A 21,428-nucleotide genomic window follows, 5' to 3' on the forward strand; every position below is an offset into this window, starting at 1 on the left:
TAACACCGCAACAGGTCGACACATTCTACAAACTCTTTCTATCACTCCGGCACCCATCATCAAGATTAAATACACCATTCCACATCACATACACGAGAACCTCTGCATCGCCCCACTTCCTAAAAACATGCACCCTATGCACCACAAACAGCGCAGGAGGCAGCGAGCAAAGGCTCTCCAAAAACAATTCTCCACCTCAAAAGACGTGCTCTATGTTGATGCCGCCGAATACGGGAACAGAAATCATTATGCAATATCAGTCATTAACTTTCACGGCCAGGTCCATGCGGCCGCCTCAATTCCTGGCTCTTCCTCGGAGGAGGCGGAGGAAGCGGCCATAGCCCTGGCCCTCACAATCCCAAATTCATCAGTTATCGTTAGCGACCCCAAAGCAGCCATACATAACTTCGGAGCGGGCAGGATCTCTAAGCAAGCCCTTTCGTTCCGCTTGGCCCATCCTTTCCATCAAACTGTGGCATTAATCTGGACTCCCACGCATATGCGGACCTTGCCGGAAACGAGGCGGCTCATGCCAGTGCCCGAGGATTTACAGTACAGGCTCAGGGATCACATGTGTTGGACCTCGCCACGGAGGAGTAGCCGCGTACAGCGCGGGATCGGCTTATTACCTACCACGACATCTGCACACACTACCGATTAGACCCTTTAACCTTTCCGCCACTCATGGGCAAATCCCCGCGTAGGTGTTTAAGTTCTGTGGCGACAGCTTCGGACTCGCACCTTTCCCTCTCCTTACCTCCTCCACCGCATTCATCCCTCCATTTACCTTTCTCCCTCTTGTAAATTATGCGTCTCTCCCATAGCAGACTTAAACGACATCATGTGGGGGTGGCCTAATCATCCCCTTCCCCCTTTCCTCAAGCAATTAATATCTAGTGAGTAGCAGTGGGAGGCTGCCTTGCGCAGCTCGAGGCCCGACCTTCAGGAGGCCATCCTGGAGTGGGCTGAGAGCATAGAGGAGGCCTACTTCAAGTAGTTCCTCCCCCCACCCTCTATTCGTTGCCCCCTTCCCTTTAAAGAGGGATGAATAAAGTTTTTCATGATCATCATCATCCGAGCGTTTTCCTTTAAAGTAGGCCACGGAGTGAAGTAGGCTGAGGTAGATTCTTTTAAAGTGGGCGGAAGATGATGAAAATGTTCACATTTCTTTTCTTTCTTTAGGTGCGCGCATGGATGAGGGGCGTGTTTGCTTTCAATTTTGTGCAGCGAGTTTGAATGCAGCGTATGAATGCAAGCTCTTCTGGTTGTTTCATGGTTGTTCCGCTTCCTCAATTCACGAATTGTTTTAGATCCAAAACGACATCCGTTCGTAGCCGAGTCAGTGACCGAGTCGCAGCCGGCCGAAGGGCCAAGTGTTGTGGCCGTCAATAGAAGTTCGGCGAGTGCGCGCACCAGAGTGAATGTCACCGTGTTGTTTTCGTTATGTTTTCGCCTTAGTAGTTTTGCGTTCTGTTTATCCTAAAACCTAGTCTTGCTTCATCAACTGTAATGTGCATTTAACCGTGTTTAATAGGTAATCAAGCGTAGATTTGCGGTGGCATACTTGCCTGGTAAGTAACGTGTGTGCGTTCTCTCTGAAAAGAAATCAGTACATTTCGTGATATCATTTTGCAGGCGTAAAATGCCAAACTCAGGAGTTGCTGCTCTGACATGTGCATTTGCATTGTTCCTTGTCGTCAATTTTTCTCTGCACAAAATCGACGAAGGTAAGGCGTCCACTCCGGCGTAGACTGCAATGGGTTTTTTGATCTCGCATGTCTTAGAGTGTAATGAACTAGAATAGGTGCGTTCATTACGCTACACATGGCCTCACTTTTCGCGCTTAACAGTTTCTTTTCTCACATGTTCCAGGTCATGTTGGGGTTTATTACCGGGTGAGCCAGTTTTCACTTCTTTGGCTAATGTGTTGTGTCACATTATCTAAAATTTTCTTGCATTTCTTTCCAAGGGAGGCGCACTGCTTAAGCAAACTAGCAATCCAGGATTTCATATGATGATCCCATTCATCACAACTTATCGATCAATTCAGGTGAGCTTGGGAGGCTTCGCATGCTAACTTATTTTGCTATACACGGTGATCGTCTCGGTCTCCCCCCTTTCCATGCTCACACATGCACACACAAAGGATCCCGCTTATTAAATTATATATAAACTTAAATCTCCATTGCAGTGATCGCAGAATATTTTAGTCTGTGCAACCACATTGCGAACAGAGCATAAGTTGATGTTTCCATTGCTTTTTGCAGGTAACTCTTCAAACAGATGAAGTAAAAAATGTGCCCTGTGGGACCAGGTACATTAATAAGCTCGTAATATTATATGTAATTAAAGCAGCAGTGCTCATAGATGCATTTGTTGATAGACCTGCTGCCACTTTTTGTATTGAAGCACTCATTCTGGAAGTTTTCCTTTGTTCATACCAGGTGTCCAATTTTGTGTATGCTAAGCTGAGTCCAAAATACAGTTGAGTACTACAAGACTGCCAGGAGAATTACAGGATGAAAAGAAAAAAATCCTGAGTGGATTCACTTTCCACTTTCACAACTCACTGCATGGCTTGTGAAACAAATTAAATTTTGGTATAACTTGGGCTTTTAGCTCTGTTTTAAATTTCATAGTGCAGTGTTTACAATTGGTATAGTTACTCTCCACATGGGCATGTTAGCCTCCACTTGGATTAGTGGTATCAGTTTGCTTAAACATGCTGCACCTGAGGTGTCCCACTAAGGGCTTTTCTAATTGAATGTTACATTCCAGTGGTGGTGTCATGATCTACTTCGACAGAATTGAAGTTGTGAATATTCTAAGCCCAGACAGTGGTGAGTGTTTCTTTTACTTCATTTTCACTGACCTCTTGGTACACCTTTTAGCAGTAATACTGTGAGCATGGCATGTGCCCTTCATCTCCCTCGCCTCAATGTACCCACCCATCACTGGGCAGTGCTGGAATTGCGAGTGGGATACCCATTCCTCACTCAGTTTTGTAGTGTTTGTAAATAGCTGAATAGAGACAAGCTGCTTGAAAAAAAAGTACTAATCATACTAACGATTGCTGTGTTCCAAGTGACCATTTACTGCAGCCACTAGCACCTTCAACATGCACCTCTTGAACCCATTTGACATTGCAGTGAGCCATGTAAGAATTCAAGTTTATTTATAAAAAAAAATGTCTCTCCACTTATTGAAAAGCAGGAAGAACCTTTCACAAAGAAGCACAATGAACCTCCAGTATGTGAGTGCACAAGGAGTATGTGCTTTCTAACTTCTTTTTTAATTGCTAGAAGCTATACTGGAGAGGTTGGCAGATGCAATGAAATGCAGTAAAAAAAAAAGAATAAAGAGTCACTTGGTCTCACTATTCAATATTGTGCAAGTGTTCACATTTGTTCCACAATACAGAATTTCTGGAACAACCCTAGCGACAGACTAAAAAGAGACGTTATTGAAGCACACTTTATACGAGCAGTAGATAACTGTCTGAGCACTGTATCATTAGCATTGCTGGATGACAAAGTTGAATTCTTGCATTGGTGTCTGTGATGTCTCATGTATTCAAGGTGAGATAGATATAAAATAGGGATGGTTGCAATAAATGGCCAGTTGGAAGTCAGCATTCATGTGCTGTTTCTGCTTCTTTGTTACAAAGTGCTCTGCCTTTGTCGTACTGTTACATACAAAGCGTTTCAGAAAATTCATTCTAAATTCCTCAAAAATAGGGAACGTACAGTAATTAAAGAAAATTTTTTTAGAATGCTTTGCCACACAGACATATATGTTAAAACAGACTTGTAAATATTAAAGAAAAAAAATTACAATCAGTTACAATTGCTGTATTTATTCCAATTTAAGGTGAGGTTTTTTTCCCCAGAATTCTTTGCCTTGAGGTCACTCCCACCTTATATGCAAGGCTGATAAATTCAGTTATTGTGTTAATGTGGCGGCAGTGGCGCCACATTTCCCGCAATCCAGGTTTTAAATGTCAGCGCAAATTGCGCTAACTAATTTAGCAGGTGAGGCAGTACCATATTTTTGCACATGTAACTTGCGCCAAGGATTTAAAAATATTAACAGTAAAGGCGGAGCGCGGTCTCTTTATCAATTTTGCCTTAAGTGTGGCTTCACAGAAGGGAAAATTTCTCCTTATCGTGTGGCCTCACTGCATTGCGACACGTGCTGCTGTGAAACCACACCTCAAGGGAATGTTCACGCCCATCTAGTTTTATTATCTGATAGGGATACTCACCTCTGCGTGTTGAAGCTCCCTTCCCCCCTATATGGTGGCCACCATTTTGTATTTCGGCTGTGTTAGTAATTACTATTTAGGGCAATCCTCACCAAGTCTGAATAATCCGTTAGCTACTCTATATTGCTTACATTCTTTTTCTTGGGTCCCCCAGCTTGTTGGGGGGGGGGCCACAGCCACCTTTTAATCATGACTGCCCTATAATCGAATAAATATGGTACTTCATTAAAAAATATAATTAACTGCAGTTAACAATTACTGCTCATGAAAGTAATTGTATAATTACTAAAGTTTAATTGATTACTTATGCATCAATATATCCTACCTTTTATTAGCATTGCATAAATACAGTAACGAGAATGAACTTGGCTGGACCTTTCAGTGGCTCTTTCTTGGCAGACCGTCACACACTGTTTATCTTCACTGAAAATTACTTTGCAAAATTTTTGTTGGTCATCTTCCCTCGTTTTCTTCTAAGGACATCAACATATATACTGAAAATTAATTTGATGGGCACCCTGGAGAGAAGGGCAGTGTTGCAGTGTATCAACGCCGGACGGGTGAAATTAGTTGAACATATTGTAACAGATACGAAAGGCACGGACAAGAAGAGGAGAAAGAGAAGACGAAGAGAACGAGGAGTTTGGGAGGCCGGGCTGCGCTGCGATCAGGCTACGACCATCGTCCATCTCCTGTAAATAAAACCATTTCTTCGAAACTCTTCATAACAGTTGTGGTGGAGGTGCGGGGTCATCTAGTCATCTAGTCCATGGGCAGCCCCAGTAATCCTGGTCCGAGAAAAAGATGGCTCCTGGAGATTCTGCGTGGATTATAGACATCTAAACGCAGTGACGAAGAAGGATGTCTATCCACTCCCGCGAATCGATGACGTCATTGATTGCTTACATGCTGCTTCTTATTTCTCAACACTTGATTTGCGATCGGGGTATTGGCAAATACCTATGGACCCTGCCGACAAGGAAAAGACCGCTTTCGTGACTCCAGATGGCCTATTCGAATTTAATGTTATGCCTTTTGGCCTTTGCAATGCTCCTGCCACCTTTGAGAGATTCATGGACACAGTACTACGTGGTCTAAAGTGGGAGATATGCATGTTTTACCTCGATGATGTTGTAATCTTTGGCCGCACGTTTGAAGAACATAACGAACGTCTCAGCCTCGTTCTCGACTGCATTGAGAAAGCTGGACTGGTCCTAAACTCAAAAAAGTGTCGGTTCGGCGAACCTTCAAACACTGGTCCTGGGACACTTAGTCGACAAGGATGGCGTCAGACCCGATCCTCGTAAGATTGAAGCAGTGAGCTCCTTCAAGCCACCGCAGTCAGCACGAGAACTCTGCTCATTCATTGGCCTATGTTCGTATTTTCGTCGTTTTGTTCCCCGGTTTGCCGACATCGTTTACCCGTTGACAAGTATTTAGCGGCAAAATGCATCCTTCAATTGGACACCAGAGTGTGATGCATCATTCTCTCAACTGAAGTTTATACTAACGTCAGCACCCCTCTTGCGTCATTTCGATCCATCTTGCCCGACTGAAGTTCACACTGATGCTAGTGGAATCGGGATAGGAGCGGTGCTTGTACAACGTCACAGTGGCGCAGAACATGTTGTCGCATATGCCAGCCATTGTCTTAGCAAATCTGAACGCAATTATACGGTTACGGAACAGGAATGCCTGGCAGCCGTTTTCGCCGTACAAAAGTTTCAATGTTATCTTTACGGTAGACCATTCAAGATTATCACCGACCATCATTCTTTATGCTGGCTGGTCGGTTTGCGTGATCCCTCTGGTCGCCTCGCACATTGGGCGCTGCGCCTCCAGGAATACGACATTGTGGTATCGTACAAGAGTGGCCGTCGTCACGCTGATGCAGACTGCCTCTCTCGGATTCCTCTTGCGACTACCGACTGCGATGCTGAGAATTTTGACGACTGTCTCGCTGCTGTTACTCCTACGTTCCCTGACGCAGCAGACTTTCAGCGAGAACAACGGGATGCTGCTACCCTTGATCCGCTTTTTGTCGCCTCCCGTACTTCTAAAGGCAGCGGTCGCTTTACTGTCCGTGATAAATTGCTGTACAAAACTAATTACTCCGGGCATGGAGCACGTTTTCTGCTTGTTGTCCCCGAGAGTCTCCGCTCCGACGTTCTACGCGCCATGCATGACGATGTGACATCCGGCCATTTCGGCTTCGTACGAATGCTGCACTGCACGCAGGAGCTCTTTTACTGGCCCAAGATGTATGAAACAACCAAGCGTTATGTCGTTAGTTTTGAAACGTGCCAACGTCACAAGCGACCGACCACCGCAGCCCCGGGTCCCCTTCGGCCATTGACACCGCCCAGTACGCCGTTTGAGCAAGTAGGCATTGACCTTTTGGGTCCATTCCCGTTATCTAACAACAAGAACCGGTGGATAATTGTCTGCGTAGACCATCTTACACGGTATGCAGAAACTGCAGCCATACCGTCTTCCACCGCTGCTTGCGTGGCGGTCTTCCTGCTCCATTCCGTGGTCCTTCGTCATGGCCCACCACGTGTCATCATCAGCGACCGTGGTCGTCAGTTCACGGCTGATGCCATTGAAGAGTTACTTCGCTTGTGCACTTCACAGTTCCGTCATTCCACGCCGTATCATCCACAGACCAATGGCCTCGTTGAAAGGACAAACAGAACGCTGACTAACATGCTTGCCATGTACGTCTCCTTCAATCATAAGAACTGGGACGACGTGCTGCCCTTCATCACTTATGCATACAACACGGCGAAGCACGAAACCAGGAACTATAGCCCATTTTATCTCCTGTATGCAAGGTTACCGCGAAGCCCTCTTGGACACTTTCTTACCCTTCGTTCTGCACAGTGATGATTCCGTATTGAAGACTTTGTGTCTCGCCGAAGAAGCGCGTCGAATAGCTCGTCTTCGTACTCTGGCCTCGCAAAGTCGTTCGAAAGAGCGATACGACGACCGTCACGTACAAGTATCGCTGCAAAAAGGTGACTTAGTCCTTCTTTGGACACCGCAACGCAAGCGTGGATTGTACCAAAAGTTCTTGTCACAATATTCAGGCCTATTTGTAGTTGTGGACCGCCTGAGCGAACTCACTTACGTCATAGCTCGCCTACTGTGCAATGGTCGGCGATCAAGCAGAACTCACCTGACTCATATTGCTCGCCTGAAGCCTTTCTACCCTGCTTGTCCATCCTGACTCGCCCCACGGGCTTCGTCTGCTTGCGGGGAAATGTAACAGATACGAAAGGCACGAACAAGAAGAGGAGAAAGAGAAGATGAAGAGAACGAGGAGTTTGGGAGGCCGGGCTGCGCTGTGATCACGCTACGACCATCGTCCATCTCCTGTAAATAAAACCGTTTCTTCGCAACTCTTCGTAACAATATGTTGGGAACTATTCAATAACAACCAAGGCAGCGGAGTCTAAACTCGCTGAAGGTGAGCATTCTGACGTTGAGGCGCTTGTGCTGCCAAGAAATGCGATACCACCACAAGATGCAGTATGTGGTGCTGAAAGTGTGGGCTGCATGACCTATCATTAAAATGAGAAATACTGAGGGCCGGGTTTGCCTGTCTGAACGTGCACATCTGCAAGGCTGCTGAGTGGCGTGACTGTAGGCATTCTACTTTAGTTTCTTCCAAATTCGAGTGCTCAAATCTGTGTAGTCTGTTTCAGCTTGTCTCGTCAATAAAGTAATTGGTTACATGTGTAATTGGTTACTGAAACAATGCTCACTTCATTTCACACAATAATTTATTCCCATGCATGCATGTCCTATCGTAGCAAGTTTATCACTTCAATATTTCTTTCCCTATGACAGTCAGGCATGTAGCATATAACATGTATTAAAACACTGCAATTTGAAATTATTGTTATAGCAGAGTACAGAATGGCAGCTTCCAAGTTTGTTGCCCTGTGTTACAGTTTAGCAGTTTGTTGTATGTGACAGAAATATAGGGTGTTTCACTAACAAGTGCCAAGCCTTAAAAAAATTAACAATGTGCTCTACATGAACGCAACCAATGCAGTATTGTCAACTGTCCTCTTGAGCAAATCAGGGTTTCTTTTACTGTGAGTTGAAATGAGCAATTAACAAAACTAAATAAACAACTTTCAAAGTATTGATTTAAATGCAAAATCGATGAAGTTGCAGAGCCTATTCAGAAACATTGAAGTCTTTTGTTGAAGAGAGCTGTTGTCATTCTATCTTCTAGGGTGCTGCAAAGAAAGCATGCAAAATTTGAAGAAGTTACATTGGGACAATAATGCCAGCAAACATGCTTTAAATGACTGAATAACTGATGCTACACATAAACAGGATGTATGAGAAGGCCATAAGTAAATGAGACGGTTCAAACAAAAATGTCCTGGCTTCCGCTATTGCCAAGATAATTTGTCTGCTGAAGCGATAGTGCAAATGTAGGCATCGGATATAGTGATAAATAGTGCATATAAATTCTGGAATCTGGCTTTTTGCTGTTGACACACTGAATGGGCGAGGAAGATATGGCAGCAAATGCACTGCATCTATCATTTTTGCTTGTGGCTCCTAGGTTCGGTGTGCAAGCAGGATCAATAGCTCGTTCAGAGCAAGTTTGAGGTTACTAAATTCACAGCGCGCAAGTGCCTAGTTACACAGTACCTTTTCGAATTTCACATGCTTTCGTTGGAGTCCTGAAAAATGAAAACCGATACAGCTATCTTCATGGCAGGAATTTGGTTGTATACTTCTAAATGCACTCTACAACTTTTCCTTTGAAGGCTTTGCATTTATATGAACACTTTAAAATTGGTAAATAAATTGCGCTAATTATTGAGTTGTGCTCATAAAATATACTTTGAGCTGCTGAAGACAACACTCAGGAATACTGAGTTGTTTGCATGTGGTATTTTTTAAAGCTGGCACAATTTAGCTGAAACACCCTATATAATGGAAGGCAGTATTCATCACAGCTGATCTGCTGTCACAGATTTTCACAGGACCTATTTGTCTTTTATGAACTATTCAAAGAAGTAGAATAACATGCAAATTTTATTTGAGTAGAGGTGCTAGAAGGTAGCAAATAATCCAGGTCCTTGTGTTATTTGTGCCTTCTGAAGCAACCTAACATTGCCAAGTTTCTGTTGCAGTCTATGACATGGTGAAGAACTACACTGCCGACTATGATAAGACACTGATCTTTAATAAGGTGCATCATGAACTGAATCAATTCTGCAGTGTTCACAACCTCCAAGAGGTCTACATAAACTTGTTTGGTAAGTTCACATTTTTGTAGAAACATATGTAGTATTTTTGTGAGAAAATGTCCCAAAATATTATATTTATGTGTGTAAGGCCCACTTGCATTTCTTACTTTTTAAATTTTTAACTGGATGCAGTCATTACATGAGGTAGGCTTATGGCTGCTCATTGAAGCCTTCGACTGTGCTTTGTCTGTTATGCAGAATAATGTAACCACTAGCAGCCAACTATAAACAGTTGTATTCAGTTGTTCTCGTCACTTCTGCTGCTCACATTGTTTGGTATGCTGGCCACCTTCTGTGCTGCCCATTACTATTTGAGATTCTCACCTACTTGACGACTGCTTCAATCTAAACTGCATGTTACATGTTCAAAATCCATGCTTGCACTTCTTGCTGTGATGCCGCCTTAATGTGCCTGAAAGCATCAAGCTAAACAATGCACCCCAGCACAGTCAATACCATTAAAGCATGCTGAATCTGTCTATGCTGTGTGACTGGGAACCAGGATCTGAAGGGATACGGTGACAATTACGATGCCGTCATCTGCAGGGCAGTAGGTAATGCCATTAGTAGCGACTTGTGAAAATTAACAGGCATGCGAGTACATGTATGATGCTTAGTAAAACATTTTTTCAAAGTTTTTGTGCTCTAAAGTAGAGGTGCGGGCCTTACACGAAGGCAGGCCTTGCTAGAGTAAGTGAGGTAATATGCTACGAACTGGGGGGAGGTCTGCTGCTCTTTCAAGGCATGGGACGGCTCTACAGGATATGTACAAACTAGAAGGTGTACAGTTTTTTAAGGGATGCTAAAGTCAAAACGTTCAATCAGTCCAGATTGTTTAATTGCTTTTTTAGAAACCTCCATCACATGACTTCATCGCAGAGAAAATTGCACCTGATGTCGCCTCTCAGTTAGTTTTGTAATCAAACCATCCATGATGAGCACCATGTATTATGAAGAAATCCCATGCTAGGCCAGGCATCTTGGAGATTACGATCAGCCAGGCATCACTGCCTACTTTGAGTTGGAACCACACAGAGATGGAACTGCACTCCTGCAACTAGCTCTAACAGACCAGTACGAAGACAGAACATCATTGATTTATTTCATTGGAAAGCCTAATAAAAGCGACCAATGTGCATTTTCTTTGTTGATGAAATACAGCATAATTAAGTTTTTATTGTCTGTACTTGACTCTAATTTGTCAAATTATGAAACCTGCCATGGTAACTTAGTGGCTATGGTGATTTGCTGCTGAGCTAGAGCTTGCGGGTTTGATCCTGGCCATGGCGGCCTCATTTCAGTGGAGGCAAAATGCAAAAATGCTCACGCACTTCGATCTAGGTGCATGCTTAAGAACCTCCGGTGGTCAAAATTCATCAGCAGTCTCCCACTGCAGCGTGCCTCATAATCATATTGTGGTTTTGCCATGTTAAACCCTGTAGAATTTCATTTTTACCAGTTATGAACAAGTCATTTATACGCCATTGTAGTTGAGACCACATTTTCAAAACCTTGCCCTATGTTTGTTATTTCATCACTTATGAAAGCTCTGTTCTCACTGTAGAAGGAATGCTTGGACTTATCATAGCAATCATCTTTCACTTTAGGTTGAGTTTGCCTTGGGGTCCCATCAATCTGAGACATGTCTTTGTTTAAAGCTAGTATCTGTAGATTTTACTTGTAGCCTATAGATGCAAATTCACAAATTTGGGGGAGATGTTTGAAGTTAATTGCTACGGTTGTGAGAAGAGTACTGTGGTGTCCTTGCCATATGAGCCTTCACATGCTGTTATGAAGAGAAGGAAAAATTGAGTTTCTCTTATAACTCTGCACTATTTGTATTGTGTGGTTGATTTGTTCCAAATTCCATTGCAAGGGAACAGGAAAGAAAAGTAAGTTGTATTTCATTGCCTAGATCCTTGGAGGATATTATACTCCCAGGTGAAGGCATTATTATTTCATCATGAGCAATCTGATTCCAGCATGTAAGCCCAATGCTTGGCTGCGTTTACCAGGTTCACTAAGTTCTTTTCTCAAAGATGCATTAAAAAACAAGGAAAGCTTTCTTAAAGAATTTTTATTGATAAAGAATTTATAACTAGATGCAAGCATACGCCACCAGGATCTATGTCATCGTGGGAAGCTACTCTGGATGTTTCAGGGTAGCATTGCCATGGCCAGCTTTTGTTTTTGCATTCTTTCAGACTTACTGCACTGTGACTCAGAGTAAGACTGACCTATTTGCAAGCCTGAAAGTGTAATCTGCCAAGTGTGAACTATGCAGCTTTTTTTTTATGTGCACTTTAGCAAACATGCTTTACTGAGAAAGCTCAGTGAGTTGGCAGCTGAGTTTGTATTAAAACAGAATCTGGTTCTGTTTTATGTACACTGTCATAGACACATTATTTTTCTTGCCTGATTTCAGACCAGATTGATGAGAACTTGAAAACTGCCCTGCAAAGAGACTTGAATGTGATGGCACCTGGTCTGTTTGTGCAAGCAGTGCGAGTGACAAAGCCAAAGATCCCTGAAACAATCAGGCGTAACTATGAAATGATGTAAGTTACACATGGAAGTTGCTGTTGAGAGGGTGTTCAATATGGTTGTCCAGTGTTAAAAAGCTTTTTAGTATTAAATATACCACCTATATGAACAGTTCCTTTGTTTCATTGCTGTCTGAGGGTTTAAGCTATGCAATCTGTTCGGGATTGCATAATTAAGAAACTTCATTAAAATTAGTCCACCTTGCATTAAAGAAATTATTGCAAGTATAGGCCGCTTTCATGATCATAATACAGATCCTTTTCACGGCGATCCCATGGGCACCGCCATGTTTGATCACATGGTGATGCGTCCATTGGTTGCCTCCGCTGCCTCCGTGTTTACATTGGTGGGGCTCTGTAAACCCCTGCGTAGACGGTGAGTGGGTGGATAACATGAAGCATTGGCCACAGCTTCAGAGGACATGTAAGCACTTTCTAAGCTCATTATGCCTTGTCCAAATGGTGTGAGCAGCATTTATGGTGCTTGTATACTAGAAGCGCTGCTAGTATTGTATTCCAAGCTGTCCGAACCTCCTGCTCCTGAATTAAATCGGGATCAGTAGCGATTGCTCTTCATTATTTGTCAATCAATTTGAAGCAGCGCCTTGCCATGTTTCTTACTCAGGAACATTTCTTAGTGTAGTCACTATTTAGTCGTTTATTTTCTACATATTTGCTTGCAAATGTGCTCAGTTGTGGTAAACTTGTTCTTGCTGTGCACAAGGCTTGGAACGTAGGTGTTCTGTACTTTGTAATAGCTTGTAGCAAAGTCATATTATCGCTAGTCACTCATTTACTGTGTGTAGTCACGAAACATTCAGCTTAGAACATTCGTGTGCTGTTGGCATAGCCATCGCCCATGCTTTGATGCATTGATTCAAGAATGCACCTATTCACTTATTAATGATACGTGGGCAATGAGGGAGCATAAGTTCGAGTATGAGTTGGGGATAGATGTGTGTAGATAATGTGTGATAAACTTTCTGTAACAGGAAGTGGTGCTACTTAATTTGTGGCCATGTGATGAGCAGTATATACTCACGCTTACTGTCATTCCAGGGTTGACGTTTTGTCTTTGGAGGCTAGCGATACAATGCTGGCGATTGAATGAACATTTTTATTCTTGAGGAAAGGCATGCATCATGAAGGGCTGGCAACAAAGGCAGTGCTTGTGCAGCAGTGGTCCATGAACTTGGCCATACACAGTCATCCCATTTCTTAAATGCTAGTCACTGTTTTTGCAGCCAACTACTGCGCACGTCTTCCCTCTACTGTTCCATATTTTACAGCATGAATGAAGCACAAAATGAAGCGAAAGCCATCACCCACTTGCACTTCTGAGAGCTAATCACTCTGTAGCAGTGTTGAAGTGTTAACGATTTCGCTTTCACCTGAGGCAACATGTGGCGCGCCACCAAAAGGACGCCATCTCATTCTGCTAGAGCAAACTACTCTGTGGAAAGGGCCTTTAAAAAGAAAGTGAAACCTATTTATACTTGCAAGATGATAGGTACTGTACAGCATTCAGAAGATTGCTTAAAGAGTTCACAAGCTCTTTGGCCCTGGGAAGTCCTTTAGTCCTTTGAAAACTGTTGAGGCACGTTGATGCATCCCCATGTTGTTGCCCAGTGCATGTACCAAAGGGTACATACAAATGAATGTCTTTTCAGGTGAATGCTCATTCTCAATTCACACTTGGTTCAATACAAAAATGAAACTTAAAATAGTGCACAAGTTTGTGTGGGAGGTGCAGTCTCAAATCCTTAAGTGGGGCTGCTTCTTTGTATCTCTGTATCAATTCAGTTATGATATGAGGCGGCACGTAAAGTTATATCTTTCAGAAAGAAGTTCACCCTTCTCTTCACAATGCTTAGCCGCAGGAGAGGCTTTTCTGATATACAGCGTACCCTATTCATGAAGCACTTCTATTCCTCCTGTAGAATGCTTCTATAGTAAACATTTTTAGAACGCAGCTCTTAGGCACCCTTTCCAGCGTTTCACGTTGGCATTGTACCTCAGCGTAACCGAGCGAACGAGCACAATGAAGGATGAAAGAACAAATGTGTTTTGCAGCGGGGGATGAAAGACTGTGACAGCAAAGAGGAAAGTGGAGGAGGAGGGTGCAGTGGAACCATGAGGTGGAAAGCAGAGGAGGAGTGTATGGTGAAAGTGTGAAATGAAAATTGTAGTGTCATGCAAGATGGGCTAATGCCCACCATTAATGCAGTGAAGTTAATACAGCTACTTGAAGTACAAAGAAAAGAATTTAGATCGTGGTTTCTTCTGCTTATTAATAAAGAGCAAGCAATTGAACCCCCGTCATTTCTGTCACCCTTGTATCAACGAAATGTATTAATCATCATCTTTGTCAGACTGTTCGCTGTTGGTCATTGCTTTCACCTATTTGTTCTGATGACGATTGAAGTTTATTGGCACAAGGACATCTAAGGCCAAAGAGCAGCTATTTGTTCTATGGAATCATTGACTTTGAGTAGTTTATTCTTGATTGTTGTTGGCATCAAAATATGGAGAAGTGTCACAAGAGTATCTTTATTTATGCACATTTCTATATACGATACAGGGAAGCTGAAAAGACCAAGTTGCTCATAGCTGAACAGAGACAGAAGGTTGTGGAGAAAGATGCTGAAACTGACCGGAAGAAAGCCATCATTGGTGAGTCGAAAGCCATGGTATATCTGTTTAGTCGCTTCATTGTTTCTTGATTGGAGAACACCATTGTTTTGATGAAGCGATAAGCATTTAGTTGTGTCAAAGAGAGCACAAATGTTGATTTTGGGCTGATGTTATGCTGTGTTGTCTTTCTGGAGGACAATATGGAGCACGCATTCAGTGCCATATTTCTCATGCAGCGTGTTGTTACCTTTGCTGTAATGTACAACTGATGCCGTTATGTTTTAATGTGCAGCAGTTCCAAACAGTGGATCGATGCTTGGGCTCATTGGTGTAGCATGATTTACAGGCAGATAGAGCATAAATACTGTTACGTGAGGAAAGACACAGACAAAAGAGGCTATTTACAGGCTCTTTACACTGGAGCCAGACAGCCAGGCTGACCCTTGCTCGCGCCAAGGGCACAAACCCACTTCATCATCGGTCTCGTGGCGGCTCGTCCCTTGAGCATCTCTCGATGAAATTGTAATACTACCACCGCCCCCCCGGCGGCAGAACCGCTGTCACGGTGCTGTTAAATATCCAAGGCGCGTGGAGAGTTGTAGGGCTTGAGTCGGGTGACGTGTACAATGTCATTGGTTGTCACACCGGAGGACGTAGTGGGCGTGGCTAGAACAATTTCATAGGTGACATCGGTCACTTGGCGGAGCATGCGATATGGGCCTGTGTAACAGGAAAGCAGTTTTTCACAAAGGCCGACTTTACTTGATAGTGACCAAAGCAACACGAGGGTGCCAGGCAGAAAATGGACATCACGGTGGCGGAGGTTGTAGCGTTGCTCCTGTTTGTCTTGAGACACTTGTAGACAAGCGCACGCAAGTTGGCGAGCATGGTCAGCACGAGCGATTGCATCACAGGCATAAGTGCTAGTTGAAGCTGTGGTGGACGGAAGCACAGTGTCTAGTGGTAGCGTCGGTCCTTGGTCATGCAAGAGGTAAAGCGAAGAAAAGCCTGCAGTTTTGAGACGGGAAGAGTTGTACGCAAAGGTAATGTAAGGTAGAGCCAGGTCCCTGTCACGGTGGTCGTCTGAAACGTATTTCAATAGCATGTCTGTATGAGTGTGGTTCAAATGCTCAGTGAGGCCGTTCGTTTGAGGGTGGTAGGAGGTGATAAATTTATGCTGTATTGAGCAGGTACGCATGATGTCGTCAATGACTTTGGCCAAAAACTACGGCCACGGCCTGTTAGTAATTGACGCGGAGTACCATGCATCAAAATGATATCATGTAAGAGGAAATCTGCAACATCAGTTGCGCAACTGGTCGGAAGAGTGCGGGCTATGGCGTAGCGGGTCGCGTAGTCCGCCGCGACTGCAACCTCCGCCATGACCGCTGGCATCTGTACGCAATTCTGTAGGGGCATCAGGGTCGAAGTGGGTGAGAATGGGTGGTGAGGTGAGAAGAGTGATGAGACGAGAGAAGGCGGCGGCGTCTGAAGTACCCCACGAGAATTGTACGCCTTTCTTCAAAAGATTAGTCAGGGGTCTAGCAATTGCCACAAAATCTTGAACAAAACGACGAAAGTACAAGCATAGCCCTACAGAACTTCGAACGTCTGCGGCTGTCTTCGGAACCGGAAAGTCTCGGACAGCGCAAGTTTTGTCGGGATTGGGCTGTACTCCGGAAGCATCAACGAGATGGCCCAGAACAGTAATTTGGCAGCGGCCAAAATGACATTTGGACGAGTTAAGTTGCAGCTTCGCCTTTCTAAATACATCAAGTATAGTTGTTAGACGCTCAAGGTGAGTGTCGAACGTTGGCGAGAAGACAATGACGTCGTCGAGGTAGCAGAGACATGTGGACCATTTGAAACCTTGGAGCAAGGAGTCCATCATACGCTCAAAGGTGGCAGGAGTGTTGCATAATCCATACAGCATTACATTAAATTGGTATAGGCCATCAGGTGTGATGAACGTGGTTTTTTCTCTGGCCATATCGTCAACAGCAGTCTGCCAGTACCCAGAATGACGATCAATAGGAGAGAAATAGCTGGAACCGTGGAGGCAGTCAAGGGCGGCGTCTATACGTGGGAGCAGGTAGACGTCCTTAGTAATGTTGTTCAGATGACGGTAGCCTACGAGAAGTGCCACTTGCTGTCCTTCTTAACCAACACCACAGGTGATGCCCAGGGACTCGAAGAAGGCTCAATGATGTTTTTATCTAGCATTTTGTTCACTTCACTTTGAATTACTCGGCATTACAACGCAGAAACACTATACGGTCGTCGGTGAATAGGCATAGTATCACGAGTAAGAAGCCGATGTTTGACCGCGAGTGTCTGGCCTAAAGGGCAATTGTCGAAATCGACAATATCTCGGTAGGACGATAATACTTGGCAAAGGCCTTCAGCCTGCGCAGAGGACAGGTCCGTCGCAACCATGTTATTTATGTTGGAATCGGTGCCCGAGGCTGGCACGAGGGGCCTGCTAAGCTCGCAAGAACCATCGGTTGATAAAACTGCCACGTGATGGTCGCCTAGACAATCAATGTTGGCAAGGCAAATACCTTGTGGTAGAATTTGCTTTGCCAATCCAAAGTTAAAGATAGGCCTGCGAGTGTGGTTCGCAGTAATAGTAAGTGTACTCTGAGACACGGTAACGTCATACTGTAGTAAAATGTCAGGGAGAGGAGTGACAAGGTACTCACCATCAGGAACTGGTGGGGAAGACAACAGTTCAATATAGGCTATTGACTTTGGCGGCACGTGAAGAAAGGCGGTGGGGTGTAGATGGCACTGGGGTGCGTCGGAAGGTTCTGCGAGAATCGGCAGCTCAAGGCGAAGGGTACTGGCAGAGCAGTAATAAGAGCAGAATGCGCGGAGAGAAAATCGAGGCCGAGAATTAGGTCGGGGGGGCAATGAGCAATCACGGTGAAGAGGACAGGAGGGTGGCGGCCGGCGATGCTGCCACGTGCCGACGATAGGCACAGTACCGCCATCCGCAACGTGGATGACGCGTGCCAACGCTGGGGTGAGGAGCTTTTTACAGTCGTCATCGGAAGGCAGCACTCGTAATAGAAAGGTGTGCTCCTGTATCGATGAGAGCAGTGACAGGATAGCCGTCAACGTCAATGTCAAGAAGGTTTTGGTTCGTAGGTAATGTGAGCAGAGGATTTGAGGGCAGGGTCGACAATGCAGCTTCACCTCCAGAAGCTGCAGTGCCTAGTTTTTCGGCTGGATCCGGGAGACGATAGGCGGCGAAGAGAAGCGACGGGGTTGGGGTGAACGAGACTGATGGCATCGAGGTGAGGGCGAGCAGTTGTAGTGAAGGTTCGGAGCAGGGGCATCAGCGGCAGTGAGTTCATGGTGGGTGGCATAGGGATCAGAAGGTCCAAAGGTGTGGTAATAAGCGGCGGTGTATGTCCGAGGAGGTGGTGGCCATCGGTTGCAGCAGTGACGAGCGACGTGGCCGATGCGACAGCAGTGGAAGCAGATCGGCCTGTCATGAGGGGTATGCCATTTGGACGGGTTGCGACGAGATGTGGGGACGAGGAGGGTCGAGAGGAGGGCGAGACTGCCGGGGACAAGGAGGGCCGCTAGAGAACTGGGGAACGCTGGGCTGAGACGTTGAACACACGCAGTTCAGACCCATGTTCTCAAATTCCTGTCTGAGGACGGCCTGAATCATCGCAATTGTGGTTGCTGGTGGATCGGGAGGTGTCGCAGAGAAAGCTGGAGAACAGGCGGCCCCGAGCTCGCGGTGAACAATCCGAATTACGTCGTCACAGGTGGTGGTCTGACACGGTCGACCCTCACATGTCGATGTAGCAGCAGTGTTGGGTAGCCACGTGATGTGGTGTGTGATACGGCGGCTCTTGGCTTGTTGAAGGCGATGGCATTCTTTTATGATGACATCGATAGTCGAGACATTGCCGAAAACAAGCAAATTGAAAGCGTTGTTGGCAATACCTTTTAGCACTTTATCTGCTTCAGACATAGTATTGTCAGCTATGTGGCATAGAGCCAAGACGTCGAGGATGTATGAAACGTACGTCTCTGTAGATGTATGAACACGAGACGTAAGAGCCTTTCTCGCGGCAACATTGCGCCCAATGGGGTCTCCGAACAGTTCCCGTAGCTTTTCTTTGAAACTGTCTCAACTGGTTATCTCGTCGTCATGCGTTTGGTGCCACACGCGTGGGGTGCCGTAGAGATAAAAGATGACAATGGCGAGCATAATCGTTGGGTCCCATTTGTTATTAGCACTGGCGTGTTCATAGAGTTTGATCCATTCGTCAATGTCCTGTCCCTCCAGGCCAGAGAACATACCAGTGTCGCGATATTGGGCAACCATGATGAATGGAGCAGTCGGACAAGCCGAAGCCGTTGTAGAGGCGGTCTCGTCACCGGGAGGCATGGTGACAAGCTCGATGTACCGACCACTCCGGAGTTCCGTGGCGAGGACGAAGATCGCTCACCTCCACAAGAATGTTATGTGTAGAAAGACACAGACGGAAGAAGCTATTTACAGGCTATTTACACTGGACTGGAGCCAGAGCACCAGGCCGACATTCGCTCGCGCCAAGGGCACAGACCCACTTCGTCGTCGTTCTCGCGGTGGCTCATCCTTGCAGCATCTTTCGATGATATTGCAATAATACGATGCAAAATGTACACACACAGCATGACTATCTAATAAGCTAATACCCCTGTCACATGGGCAAACCAAACTAAAGTGTACTTTGAGCAGGTGCACTTCAGGGCGCTGAGCATAATTTTGGTGGCGTGCTGCTACATGAGAAAGAAAAGTGTTCTTTCAAATTGGTGGCAATGGTGATCGGGAGTCAGAAGTCAAAGCATATGTTTGTCAATTTTGTTAACTCCGACCATGTTGCTTTTTGATAACTCGTGTCCTGTTTGTACAAACAAGCGACAACGACTTGACCAGTGCCAGTTCAAACGACATGTTCCGCCAAACAACTATGCGGCCATTACCCGGCGTGGCCGTAAACAGCCCAAGAGCGAGAGTAGTTGTTGGCTTTTTTTATTAGTGTGGCACATGTTATTACTTTCTAATGTTAGCAATTTAAAAATAATGTTACAGTCGAGCCAATTATAACGAACCTGAGCGTTACGCGGCCTCTGTTCGTTATACCCCAAAGTTTGTAGTAAGTGGATGACAGCTCAAAAAGAAAAAGAAAAGTGGCTACAAAATACAAAACTTATTTTTTCGCAGAGAAGTTTGTAATGCTCATCTGTTTCTGCAGTGTAGATCTGATAAGGGAGGTCTCCAGTTTATTTAAACCAGAAGTGTGCTCTTCGCCGAGGCCCTTGGCTACAGGCACGCTTATAGGTGCTGGCTCCAAAGTTTTTATCGTCATCTGATTCCTCCACGCCGCTCTCTGCCTGCACTTCGCAAGCGATGTCCTCGTCCATGCATGGTTCCGCAATACCAGTGGCCACAAAACAAAACTTCTGAACTTTAACTGGTGCCGTAGTGTGCGTGCCAAGACAGCGAAGGAGTTGCAAGAAAGAGTGAGAGGGGGGGCGGAGTTGTGAGGATGGGCAGGAGGGCGATTTTGGAAGCCACACGACAACACTTGTGGGCAGCAAGTGACGGCAGGGAGAGGGTAGAGAGGCACAAAATTAGAGAAACGAAATGGACAGTTCACCTCTGAGGAGGCTTGGGAAACGGACCGTGCGCGCAACGGGGTCGGAGGTCATCGTTATTTCGCATTGCGACGGCGGGTTTACGCCGTCCGTTCGCTGTAACCAATTGGTGGGGCTTAAAGACATTCGTTATACGTGCGATTTTATGCCATTGAAATTATCTATATTTTGACGGTCGCACGGCTCTTGGTCGTTTGCGAAAGTTCGTCTTAAGTTATATGTGGGCTCGACTGTATCAAAATTACTCCTGACTCTGCTTTCAATATTACTTTATTTATTTTTGTACTCATTGATAACGAGGCTGCACACTTCACTGCCGCTATGTGTGTTCACTGAACACACTCGCCAATAAGTGCGCTCTGCAGTGTCACTTAAGCATTCCAGTGTGGCAGCCTAAGAATGACACTAGCGGCAAAGTGCGCTCACTCAAAGTGCCCTTAAGTTTGCCCATGTGACAGGGGTGTAAGTTTCACTTCTCATTAAGCTAAGCTTGACTATCAGCTCACTGTAGCATGTGTATGTGCTCGGCATCCTTAACCCTTTGGCGGTCAAATTGTTTTGGAAATGCGTCTCCATAGGGTCTAAATTTTTTATGAAAGACTTCAGTTCTTTACAGCAACTTATTTCGAGAAAAAACAAATAATTTTTCAGGTGACAATAAAATGTCAGACCCCTCACCAGGCACCATTGCAAACTTTGGTTATATGATGGAAGTTGTTACATGTCTTCTAGGGAGCATCTTGCTGCAAAAATTTTTCAAATCGGCTCATTAATAGCTGATATAGAGATATTTCAGGAGGCGAGCTCCACTACCAAGCGAGACAGTCTCTCCACTTGCCCCATCTAGCCCCCACAAGCGAAATTCCTTCCCTGCGTTCTCCCACACCGGACCTCGAGGATCGTGTGACGCCTACGTCATGGGCCCCACCTTCATTTTTTTTTCTCCTTGCTTTTTTGCGGCATGGTGTATTTCCACTGATGGCGTCGCACGCGAGCTGTTGTGATTGTCTTGTTTCGCGCAGTGTATATGTTGCGCTCTGTGCA

The 21,428-nt window shown here is 45.2% G+C and overlaps 1 protein-coding gene across 3 annotated transcripts in view; it reads left to right on the plus strand.

The window, feature by feature from the left end:
• The first annotated feature begins 1,347 nt into the window (after positions 1-1,347).
• LOC142582788 (erlin-1-like) overlaps positions 1,348-21,428 on the plus strand; it is a 67,382-nt gene continuing 47,301 nt past the window's right edge. For 2 of the 3 annotated variants that reach the window (XM_075692833.1, XM_075692848.1), the window contains exons 1-9: positions 1,348-1,571; positions 1,636-1,727; positions 1,873-1,895; positions 1,970-2,050; positions 2,268-2,314; positions 2,779-2,840; positions 9,415-9,552; positions 11,969-12,101; positions 14,668-14,759. In XM_075692833.1, the coding sequence (XP_075548948.1) occupies positions 1,643-1,727; positions 1,873-1,895; positions 1,970-2,050; positions 2,268-2,314; positions 2,779-2,840; positions 9,415-9,552; positions 11,969-12,101; positions 14,668-14,759 (661 nt within the window). In that variant the 5' untranslated portion in view covers positions 1,348-1,571; positions 1,636-1,642. The remainder of the gene's footprint in view (positions 1,572-1,635; positions 1,728-1,872; positions 1,896-1,969; positions 2,051-2,267; positions 2,315-2,778; positions 2,841-9,414; positions 9,553-11,968; positions 12,102-14,667; positions 14,760-21,428) is intronic. The other variant, XM_075692840.1, reaches the window with a different exon arrangement.

Source organism: Dermacentor variabilis, chromosome 1 (assembly GCF_050947875.1).
Source record: "Dermacentor variabilis isolate Ectoservices chromosome 1, ASM5094787v1, whole genome shotgun sequence".
Taxonomy (NCBI): domain Eukaryota; kingdom Metazoa; phylum Arthropoda; class Arachnida; order Ixodida; family Ixodidae; genus Dermacentor; species Dermacentor variabilis.